The sequence below is a fragment of the Cervus canadensis genome, chromosome 3 (assembly GCF_019320065.1).
Source record: "Cervus canadensis isolate Bull #8, Minnesota chromosome 3, ASM1932006v1, whole genome shotgun sequence".
Classification (NCBI taxonomy): Eukaryota; Metazoa; Chordata; class Mammalia; order Artiodactyla; family Cervidae; genus Cervus; species Cervus canadensis.
In genome coordinates, this window is record NC_057388.1 from 67152972 (window position 1) to 67165233 (window position 12262).

At 41.7% G+C, this 12262-nt stretch overlaps 1 protein-coding gene across 3 annotated transcripts in view; it reads left to right on the plus strand.

Annotated features, from left to right (window-relative positions):
• Positions 1–12262, plus strand: part of OSBPL3 (oxysterol binding protein like 3) — a 196488-nt gene that overhangs the window by 171581 nt on the left and 12645 nt on the right. For all 3 annotated transcript variants that reach the window (XM_043463374.1, XM_043463376.1, XM_043463375.1), the window contains 4 exons: positions 638–701; positions 3822–3900; positions 5428–5572; positions 8588–8732. In XM_043463374.1, the coding sequence (XP_043319309.1) occupies positions 638–701; positions 3822–3900; positions 5428–5572; positions 8588–8732 (433 nt within the window). The remainder of the gene's footprint in view (positions 1–637; positions 702–3821; positions 3901–5427; positions 5573–8587; positions 8733–12262) is intronic.

The following is a 12262-nucleotide window of genomic DNA, read 5'->3' on the forward strand; positions in this document are numbered from 1 at the left end:
TATGAACAAAAAATGAACAAAAACTTTTTCTCAGCAGTTGATTGGTCTTCTTGTCAGTGATCTAAAAAGTAGCTGGACATTGTGATGCAGAGTTTTCAAAAAGATACCTTGCACTGTTGACCCACTGAGTGGGCTCAGCAGATTAAAATCTGCTGAACCAAAATAAAATACAATAAAATCTGCTGAACCAAAGAGTTTTTTTGTGTTCCTTAGAAATACTTAACATTTAAAATATGTACTATTTGACATCTTAATTAAAACATTTGCAGGTACTTTCAGAATAGCATTGATTTTGACCTTGGAAGCTAATGTCCGGTTAGCTGATTTGTAATTGGGCAGCCCTGTGTCTCTGCCTTTATTTTCACATCTTTCAAAACATATTTGCACTCTCATCACTCACCCCTTGGCTGCTTTTCCCCCAGGTTTCCGGAGGCTTCCATTCACAGGCTTTTTCCTGACAAGACAGAGCTGTGTCAGGAGCTCCCTCTTGCGGACAGACTTGTTGAAAGGAAACTTAACAAGCTTCCATTCAGTTAGACACTGCAGTTGTGTTACATCTCAATGCAAGGGAGAAAGAAAGGATTTTGCGAGACACAAAAGTTAATTTTTTGTTTTTTTTCACCTTTGTTTCCATCAGGTCAGCCACCATCCTCCTATCTCTGCATGTCACGCTGAGTCTGCAAATTTTGTTTTCTGGCAAGGTAATGTGCCTCTATCATTTTGTGTAACACTATCATTTACTGTAAATGCTCATTAAGTGGGCCCTGAACTTGGATCTTGCTGGAACAATCTGTACCATTTGATGTTCTTGCCTCTCATCACTGAACAATAACTGCCGTTTGTTGACTTCATAATTAAAGTTTCCAGAGAATAATTTGATTGTCTCCTTCTTTAAAAATTCTGTCTTTGTCTGGCCCTTCACCATTGTGTTTATTCCTGTAACTTTTCCCTGTATCGTATTCTACATCCATTTGAAATGCCTCGTGTATTTCAAGAGACATTAAATATTTACAGTTATTAGACTCTAGACTGCAGAGAGTTCTTTTGCTTTTGAAAACTTTAAATTTTAAATCTGAAATTTTACACTGCCAATTTTTTTTTCAGTTTGGGGGTAGTTATTCCTCTGTTCAGTTTATTATGTTTTTAATTTGGGGAGGGATGGTTGCTCTGAAGACAAAATATTGCTGCTAATATTTCCTAAATGGATTAATTAATTTTGTTAACTTATTTATTCCATAGTCAGAGTATGCTATAAAAAGAAAATTTGAGCATCCCAGTGTTTTGAACCATGAGCACATGTCAGTTTTTTAAAAGATTATTCTAACTGGTTAACACCTGATTTGCTACATGGCCTTTTTTTTTTTTTTTTAATGTATCTATAAAATTTAAAAGATAAGAGTATTTTGTGGAAAATTTCCCTCCCCTATCCCAGTTCCCAACCATCCAGTTTCTCTCTCTGGAGGCAGTATTGCTAGTTTAGATTACAAGTACCATGGTTTCCTTTTTGAATCTTTGCTACTAAAATTTAGAATTGAAGCTTGACTGGAGACTTCTTTTTCATTAAAATACTTTGGGAAAAGTTTCCCATAATGTCTCTGACCTCACCTTGTAAGGACTTTATTGTTATTATTACTTTAATTATATGTTATTTAATGGGAGGGGTCTTCTTCAGGCACTTTCTGTGTGCTCCTTACATCAATCACAGTTTCTCTTAAGCTCCTTTCGCTTCTTCCTCATCAGCTTCTTCCTGGGCAATTCTACCTCTCCATAAGTCCATGACTGCCAAATCTTGTTTATTTAAAAAAAAAAATCCATTTTGACATTTTTCTACCTCTTAATTAGATTGTTTAGATCATTTACATTTATTATGATTATTGACATGTGCGTGCGTGCGTGCATGCCAGGTCACTTCAGTCGTGTCTGGCTCTTTGTGACCCCATGGACTATAACCCACTAGGCTCTTCTGTCCGTGGAATTGTCCAGGCAAGAATACTGGAGTGGTTTGCCATGCCCTCCTCCAGGGGATCTTGTGATTATCGACATAGTTGGGTTTAGATCTGGTCTCTTGTTTGTTTTCTGCCTGTTGCACCATTTTTTTGTTCCCTCTTTTCTCTCTCTCTCTTTTTTTTTTTTTACCTTTTGTATTGTTATATGTGATTCCATTGTATATTTTTTGTTGCTTTATTAGCTATATGTCTTTGTTCCATTTTTTTAGTTGTTGCTTTAGGATTCATGTATCTTTAACATATCACAGTCTCTTTTCAGGTGTTAATTTGCTGCTTAACCTATAGCAAAAGAAACTTTAAAAAATGTCCTTCTATTCCCCCTTCCCCAACCTTTCCTATTGTGGACAAGCATCTTACGTATATATGTTATAAACCCTGTCATACATTATTACTACTTTGCTTTAAACAACCAATTATCTTTTGGGGGGTAACAACTTGCTGAGATATATACTGTACAACTCACCTAATTAAAGGTACAAATCAGTGGTTTTTAGTATGTTCACATAGTTGTCCAATCATCACTACAGGAACTTTGGAACATTTTCATCACTCCAAAAAGAAACTTCTTCAGCCAGTACCCACCTTTTAATGGCTCCCCACCACCACACCCTCCTGCCCCTGTCCCCCTACCTTCCAATTTCTGTCAACCTCTTCCATCCTGATGCAACCACTGATCTTTCTGTCCCTATAGGTATGCCTGTTCTGGACACGTCATATAAATAGAATCCTGCAGTATGTGCTCAGGGCCTCCCTGGTCCCAGCCCATCTCTCTCCTAGACCAGGCCTTGCCCCGCTGCTGGCCTCCATGCATTCACCTTTGCTCCCCTGTGGTCTGTGTATTGTGCTCTGGCTCCCCTGGCAGCCAGAGGGGTCATCCATCTCTGCTCTTCTTTTTCTATTCCCTGTCTCCCTGATGGCACCACCGCTCATGCATGCTGTAGAAATCTGAAATCATCCACAAATTCTCCCTGTCTGTCACAGCCTGCAGATAATAATGTCACCAAGTTCTATTTTTGTTTCCTTAATGGTTCTGGGACCACTCCCTTCCACTGCCTCCACTACCACTGTCCTGGTTCACTTCATCCTCATTGATCCTTTGAGCAAATACAGATCACCCGCTTCTCATCTCACCTGCTTTTGTTCCGTTTTCCACATTGCTGCCAATTATCTTGGCAAAGTCTGTATCTAATCACATCAGTTCTCTGTCTGAACAAACACCTTGTTTCCCCCAGTGCACCCAAATCAGCGATTTAAGAAGCCAAGCTTATCAAGCCTGCTGTTTTTTGTACTCAAGCTGTATTTCTACTCTTCTCTCTAAACAACCTGAGACCCACAGAACAGAACCACACCCTGTTCTCTCACATCTCTCATGCCTTCTGCCTTAAATGGCCTTTTCTCTGCCAGGTGAACTCCTTTCTATTCTTCCAAACCACAGTTTAGGTTGCCCTTTCAGGGCCTTAAGAGGCCCGACAAGCCTCTTCTCCAAGCATGGTGGTCATTCTTCTTCTCTGGTTCCATTTCACTTTATTTCAACATACTCAGTGATAGCCCCTCATGGGGGCTTTACTTCTTTTCACTTCTGTATGCCTTTCATACTTGGAGTTCTTCTAGGGGGTGGGGGGCGGTGATACTTTGTAGTTTTAGTTTCTCTAATTCTGTTCCAGGTACTCATTTGCTATTTATATTGAATAATGATAAATTTTATTATGAAGAGATTATCCTATATTGTGATTAATCATTTATCCAGCCTAAGAAACCTTTGATCTACCTAGCTCTCCTGCTAAATATGTAACATTCAGTATTATTTCATTTCAGATGTGAGATGGAAAAACAAATTCTGGGGCAAATCCATGGAAATCGTTCCCATTGGCACAACCCATGTGACTCTGCCAGTGTAAGTTCTCCTTCTCTGATTAGGAACTTTATAGAATTTAGGGTCAGGGTTTGGAAACAGGATGCCCATTATCCCCCGTGGTGCTGAGTGTGTGGGTTTTTCTTTTAATATGTTTGACAGTAGCTTCAAATGTTCCTCATTTTGACAGCCTCACATTTTTATTCTCTCTAATGGAAATACTTCCTGGACACCAAAGTTCCCTGAATAGAGTTTTTAAAAATTTCATTTCTACTTTCTAACGCAATTAGGAATGATAATTTTTCTTTAACATTGTTGTTCTGCCTCACTGTCAAAAATGTTTTTAAAGAAAGCCATGACTTTGATCTTTCAGGGATTGTTGATACTTACTCATAAAGCAAAGTGGTAATGGTTATGGTCTCTGGAGCTGGAACTCATATGCTCACATTGCTACTTACTAATTGCAAATCCTTGGGCAGGTACTTAACCTTTCTGATCACCAGTTCCCTCATCTGTGAAATAGGGATAATAAACCATCTACTTCATAAGACTGTTATGATGATTAAACAGATATGGAAAGCACTTGAAATAACACTTAAAAATAGTCACATGATTCATGTCAATGTATGGCAAAAACCACCACAATATTCTAAAGTAATTAGCCTCCAATTAAAATAATTAAAAAAAAGATAATACTCGGCACATAGTATGTGCCATGAAGTGTTTGGTTTGGTCTTAATACCATTATCCTCATAATTATTATTTCATTCTGTAAGTCATACGTGGAATACTTTCTCATTGTAAAAGATTTAAGATATTGTGTCTTAAGATTTATATATAAAATATATATGTATGTGTGTGTACAGGCACACCTCAGAGACATTGCAGATTTGGTTTTAGACCACTGCAATAAAGTAAATATTACAATATGAATTTTTTTGGCTTCCCATTGCTTATGAAAGTTACATATTATATATACTTCAGAGACATGAAGTGAGGAAATGCTGTTGGAAAAATGCTGTTAATAGACTTGCTCTACACAGAATTGCCCCAAACCTTCAATCTGTAAAAACTACAATAGATCAAAGTCTTCCTGTATACATACGTGCCTACATATATGTACCCACATATGTATATACATAAATACATAGTGCATGTGTCTGCCTGTGTATACATATGCGTGTGTGTGTGTGTGTGTGTGTGTGTAGACGGAGCACACTGTGGACAACCTCTCCACCCTCCCCTTGTCACTCTCCTTTCATAGTTTGGTGACTTTAGACACCCCTCAATCTGGTTCAGTTTCCTCCTCTGTCAAAGGGCGGAGTGGGTTGTTTCAGGAGACCCCCCACTTCCAGTGGAGCCTCTGTAGCTCCAGGGTCTGACTGCTGCCCCCCATCTCACCCGTGGGGAGGAAGGTGAAGGCTCTTAGACCACCCAGCATGGCTTTCTTGGTGTTAGCTCTATAAATGAAGGTGTAAGAAATTCATTACAGGACTTGTTTTTGAAATGCTTGTTTGCATTTGCTGCTGACTCCTCTGGGAGCTGTAACTTTCCCTTTTTCCCCTTTAGTTTTGGAGATCATTTTGAGTGGAACAAAGTGACCTCTTGCATCCACAACATCTTAAGCGGGCAGAGGTGGATCGAGCACTATGGAGAGATTGTCATCAAGAACCTGAATGATGATTCCTGCTACTGCAAAGTGAATTTTATAAAGGTGACCTCGGTGCCTGTGAGCTGTGGCCCCAGACAGGCCTTGGCAGGACTGGGCCTCAGGGCACAGGGTGTCTTGGGGAATTTTTCACCTTCACTTTTGTGCCAGGGCCCCCTGGTCCCAGCCTTACCCCTCTCACCTGGACCAGGGTCACAGTCCCTCCCAGCCTCCTTCCTTCCTTTACTCCTCTATGGTCTCTCCCTAGTGAGTCAGCCAGAGGGACCCCGTTGAAACATAAGTCATCATGATACAGTATGGATGAGCCTGGGAGACACTATGCTAAGTGAAATAAGTCAGACACAAAAGGACAAAAATGATTCCATTTAAATGAGATACCTGGAGCACCAGATTCATAAAGACAGAAAGTAGGATGGTGATTACTGGGGACTGGGAAGAAGGAATAGGGAGTCATTATTTAATGGGCACAGAGTATCAGTTTGGGAAGATGAAGAGTTCTGGGGATACATAAGGCAATCATTATGCAACTTTGTGAATGTACATAGTGCCACTCAATTTTATATTTAAAAATGGTTGAAACAGTAAGTATTATGTATGTTTTAGCACAGTTTAAAAAATGAAAGTCACATCATATTTGACCAAAATCCTCTGACAATTCCCATCTTTCTCAGAACAAAAGCTTACATCCTTACAATGGTCCATGAGACCCAGTATAGTCTGCATTCCCCACCCTCATCATACACATACACACACACCCTTTTTTCTCTCCAACCTCGACTCCTGCCACCCCTCATCCCCTTCCTTCCTCACCGTCCTCTAGCTGTACTGTCCTTCTTTCTCTCCACTTCCTTCTGCTTCAGGTCCTCTCTCCAGATCCTTCCATCAGCCTTGTTAGTCACCCTCTTTCATATCGTGTTTTCTTCAGAGTGTTTATTACCACCTACAGGTAGCTTGCTCGCTGTTGCTTTAACTTGCTTATTTTCTGCTCCCCATACCCTCCTTGCTCTTCCTGACTCCAGAAAAGCAGAAGCCTAATCTGTCTTGTCCACTGCTGTGGCCGACGCCTGGCAGTTTTGCCTAGCACACAGCAGAGTCTTGTGCACATTCAAGGATGAGTGAACAGCTTTTCCTCGTCAAAGAGCCTGGAATCATCTGCTTACCTATCCAACTTTCCATCTGCCTTGATTTCAGCCCGTTTCCCAACCTTCTCTCCCTCCTGAAATTCCCTCTTGCCTGTAAAAATCCACATATACCAAGTGGCCTTAAAGGGTTACCCTCCTCAAGGAGTATTTGCATCTAATTAAGGTCAAAATCATAAGCCAAGAGATTAGGTTCTAACTGGAATTTTGCACAGTACCTCTCTGTACCACCTGCAGCAGCTGGGGGGCATTATGAAGAGATGGCGGGCATTATGAAGAGATGGCTTGGGGTCTTTATTATATTCTGTAGGTCAAACTGGGTTGTAGATAGAATTAGTAGTGATTTGGCATAAAATAAGCTGGCTCTGGTGGTAAAGAACCAGCCTGCCAATGAAGGAGATGTAAGAGATGCAGTTTCCATCCCTGGGTTGGGAAGATCCCCTGGAGGAGGACATGGCAACCCATTCCCATATTCTTGCCTGGAGAATCCCATGGATAGAGGAGCCTGGAAGGCTATAGTCCATGGATTTGAAAAGAGTTGGACATGACTGAAGCAATGCAGCATGCAAAGATGACCCTGCCTTAACTACTTCATCTAAGGTCTTTCCAAAAAGAAGCAAAGGAAGCCTGAATAAGGGATATATATACCTGGGAGATTGACAGATAATAGATAGATTGATTGATCGATCCAGGTGCAAGCTACCCTGCTCTCAGAAATTTCCCCAAAGAAATGTGCTTCACTCCCATTTATACCATCCATAAATGGTATGGTATACCATACCTGAGGACCAGGGGACATATTTTCATAGCATGAGAGATGAAAAGAATTAGAACACTGGATGTGCCTCTGGTGTTGAAAAAGATCTGAAAGCAGCAGTCATGTGTGGAGCATGACTGCCTGTTTCTGTGGCTTCCCAGTAATTGGACTTACTGACAAATATCTCTACAGAGAAAATATGACTTCTGCTTTAGAATAAACTTAAGAACCTGGACAGTGTTTGCTTTTGTTTCTACATGACTGGAGAACTCACTGTTACACTTCTGATTAATCTCTGAGGTACTGCGATACTCTGCCCTTCCTCCCATTTTTATCCTGGACTTGGAATGGGGAAGCCAGTCCACCAGATATGGCCTGGAAATTTCACTCTATTTTATTGGTTTCCAAATATGGGTTCTGTTTTGGCTGAAAACAGTAGTAGAATTTTTTGATTTATGGAGCAATGCCTTCTGGTCTTTTGCAGATTTTTAGGGCAGGGAAGGAAAATTGAAAAACTCAACTCTAGGGAGTTAGCGCTCCCTCTGCTGACCGCAATGTGGTACTGTATGTGTAAAATCCACAAGGCTGAGCCTAGCTGAGCTGTTCTCCATCCAGGACCATCTCAGTGGGAATGTGGATTGCATAAGGTTCCTATAAGTTAGATGAGCAGATCTGGTTTGGGGGAAAAAAAATTAATAGTAGAAACTGAAAGTTGATTGGTTTACAAACTTGGAAAAAAAAAAAAAAAAGGTTGTTTACAAAGGATTGTCTAGTTCCTTGAGAGAAAAAGTAACATGAGTTACATTTCTTTTAAATTGCAATAGGGTCACAGTGACAGGCGGGGAACAGCTGTTCTGGAGGGGGCTTAAGGCTCAACCCCCACCTGATGGATGAGCCCTTCCTTCCTGCAGTTCATGATGTGAAAGTAGATAGACAGTTATGTCTTACACAAATGTTGATGGTTGAGTTACAAACTATAAATAAAGGGCTAGCTTTTAATTTTTATTAAATAATTTAAAGTATGATTTTTTTTAATCCAGAACCAACAAACCATATGCAGCATGGAATCATTCTTGCGAGTTTCTTTCCTCTTCCTTTTTTCTCTTAACATTCATCATAAATTGACCCCAAAACACTAACAGATGACTCTATTTTTACTACTAGGCAAAATATTGGAGCACTAACGCCCATGAGATTGAAGGTACAGTGTTTGACCAGAGTGGAAAAGCAGTACATCGGCTCTTTGGCAAATGGCACGAGAGCATCTACTGCGGCGGCTCCTCCTCATCCGCCTGCATCTGGAGAGCAAGTTAGTACCTGGGGTCGCTGGGCGGAGCAAAGGGAGGGCGTGGCCAGAAGAATCGCTGAGCCAAGGGAGGGCGTGGCCAGAACCTCCCCCCGCCCCCCACCCCGCCAATGCGGGTGGACCTCAGCGTCCGTTCAGTATATCCAGCCTCCCTTTGAACTATGCTAGAGCTACTGGCTCTTCTGTCATTCACCTAGTTATATCTCAGACTCATCCTCCTGCTTATCAACAATACCTCTGTTGGGCTGGTAAAGCCCTGGGTTCTTAATCCCAGAACAAAGCCATTGCTTATCAGTGGTCGCACATCATTCCTTTGTCTATACAAGAAACAATATTAGTGAAGTACAAGAAGTCATTCTAGAGATAGGGAAACCTTACTGGAAAAGCAGAATGACCTACAGGAGTTAGGGGCTCCCCTAGATTTTCCCAATACCATAAGCCACTCTAATAGCTCCTGTAATTCTAGAAAGATGCTAAGTGCATTAAGCAGATGGGAGGGAGAAAGGGTAAGGAAGCCAAAACTTCATAACATGTCCCCTAAAACATTTTAAGAGTTTAGCCCATCTTTTCATCTGATAAATATCTTCCTGAGTCATGGTTATACTCTAAAACCATTGTTCTTAGAGAGTACCCTTAAGATGCTTTAGGCTGATCAAAATAAAAAGAAAATCTAAAAAGGAAAGCCATTCTAATAGTGGCTTAAACCATTAGGATATGTACTGTTACTTAACAACAAGTGTGGAGGGGGTGGCCCCAGGGTTATTACATAGGCAACTTACCTGTCTCAAGAACATAGATCATTGAGAACACATTGTGCGTGCTAAGTCAATTCAGTTGTGTCTGACTCTTTACGACCCTATGGACCATAGCCCACCAGGCTCCTCTGTCCATGGGATTCTCCAGGCAAGAATACTGGAGTGGGTTGCCATGCCCTTCTCCAGGGTATGTTCCCAACCTAGGGATTGAACCTGCATCTCTTATGTCTCTTGCATTGGCAGGTGAGCTCTTTACCAATACCACCACCTGCCACTCCCAATATGATGGTTATATTTCTTCTCCTGGATGTAATATGATTGTTTCAGTTCAATATTATATTCTCATGTGACAGCTCCCTAAGCAGAGGAGAAGTCAGGATGGAAGAGCTTTCTTCTGCTGTAACTCTTTTCTTCTCAGGAATGAAGAATTTCCTAGTATCCCCCAGCAAATGTATCTTTCTATTTTGTCTATCTCCTTTTTGTTGTTGGTGGTTTAAGTGGGAGACCAAATGTGGTCCTTGTTACTCCATCTTCCTCTTCTGAATTCAGAGTTTCCCGCAAGGCTCTGCTCTTTTTTAAAAAATTATTTAGTTATTTACTATTTTATTTATTTTTGACTGCGCTGGGTCTTTCCTGCTTTGCGTGGGCTTTCTCTAGTTGTGGCGATGTGGTGTGCCTGCTTCTCATCATGGTGGCTTCTCTTGTTGCAGAGTGTGGGTTCTAGGGCACGCAGGCTTCAGTAGTTGTAGCTTGTAGGCTCTAGAGCAGTCTCAGTAGTTATGGGGCAGGGGCTTAGTTGCTCCGAGGCATGTTGGATCTTCCCGGATCAGGAATCAAAACTGTGTCCCCTGCATTGGCAGGCGGATTCTTATCCACTGTGCCACCAGGGAAGTCGCCAAATATATGTTTGTAACTTGTCAACCTGAAGTGGAACCAGATTCATTCCTTAACTGATCCTGTGCCACTGGGTCAGCAGGGGAGATTCCGATGACCTTAGATTAATCCCCTAGAAAGAGTACAAGGACACCTGAACAGATGAGTCAGCCATTAGCAAGAAAGGGAGATGACTGTAGAGTGGGCAGCCAACAATGTCTCTTTCAATGGGTAGTATCCGCATCTTCCACCGTCAGAGAGGTTGCCACGAAGCTAGAATGAATTGGCACCACTTGCCACCTCCCTGGCTTCAAAGGTTCAGAGGCACACATGACATTTTATGAGTGAAACACTCATTCTCCTTTGCTTAAAGAATGTATTACAGATGAGAGTTACCATCTGGTCTAGGTGTTAAAGTAGTACGTTGACAAAAGAACACTGTGTTATTCTTGTTATTTATTGACTTTATGTCTTTGTTTATGGTTGTGAGCATCCCTTGCCTGTCTGCAAGAAAAAAAAACCCTGTCTCCACTCTGGTGACTGGGAGACTAGGATGCACTTTTGAAGGCACAATAGGAAGCTTTGCTATTATTTTTATGCTTAGGATCCAGAGAACTAGAATTAGACAAAATGGTCTTCTGAACCCTCAAAAAATGGGTCTGCAGAAAAGTTTATGGAAAGCATTTGTATTTGTATGTATGGACAACTAGAGCTAAGGCTCAGAGTAGACTATATTAGTCTACATTTGATTTATCCAAGACATAAATTTAGGTCTATTTAGCTTGATTCTTAGCTGGAATTAAAATTAGGGCAGCATGACTGCATTAATCTGCTTTGGCTGCTATAACAAAACACCACAGACTGGCTGGTTTAAACAGCGGAAATTCATTTTCTCACAGTTCCGGAGGCTAGGTACAGGCAAATTTGGATTCTGGTCAGAGTCTTCCTTGTGGCTTGGCTGCAGGTGAGGGCCCACCCTTCTGACCTCATTATACCTTCTTCAGTTCTTTAGATACCTCATCTCCAAATACAGCCATGTTGGAGGTGGCATTTTAACATGTGAATTTTAAGAGAACGTAAACATTGAGTCTAACATGCTGGCCCCCAAAATCATATCCTTCTTACCTGCAAAATGTATGTTTTCCACCCCAACAGCCCCAAAAGTCTTAACTCATTCCTGCATCAACTCTAACGTCCAGAGTCTCATCTAAATATCATCTAAATCAGGCATGGGTGAGATTGGAGGTGTGATTCATCCTCTCCAGCTATGAACCTGTGAAACCAAAATGTGCTTCCAAAATACAGTGACAGGATGAGCATAGGATAGACATTCCCATTCCCAAGGGGGAAAGAGGAAAGACGAAAGCGGTGATGGGTTTTAAGTTAGCCCAGGACCAGCATGGCAAATGCCATTAGTCTTAAGACTGGGGAACCTCCTCTTTGGCTTGATGCCCCACCCTCTGGGTGCACTGGGACACTGGCCAGCTCCCAAGACCCCCAGGGTTCTGGGTAGTGGCACTGGGCATGTTGAAGCTGCATAGTGGCCCAGCCCTCTGAGAAGTGGAAGCAGCCTTGCCCCCTGGGCCTGTGGAGGGAGGGGTAGCCTGATGTCTCTGAATCACCCTCAGAGTCATCCCTCCCTTTGTTTGAAGGTGGTGCATGTTTGCAGCCGGGCAGCTCTCTGCTTCCATCTGTAAAATAACAATAGTCCAACAGCCTTGCTTCATTTAGTCCCGTTTTCTCTGTCCCCTTTGGTTCCAGCTGACAGTGTTTTCTGCTGGTATAATCCCGTCTCTATTCCTGGCTTCTCCTGAGATGGTTTAAAATTAAAATATGTAAAATTTGGAGAGGCCCCACATTGAGGAAAGGAGGAGCAGAGATGAAAGTAAAGTATAACCTCTTGCT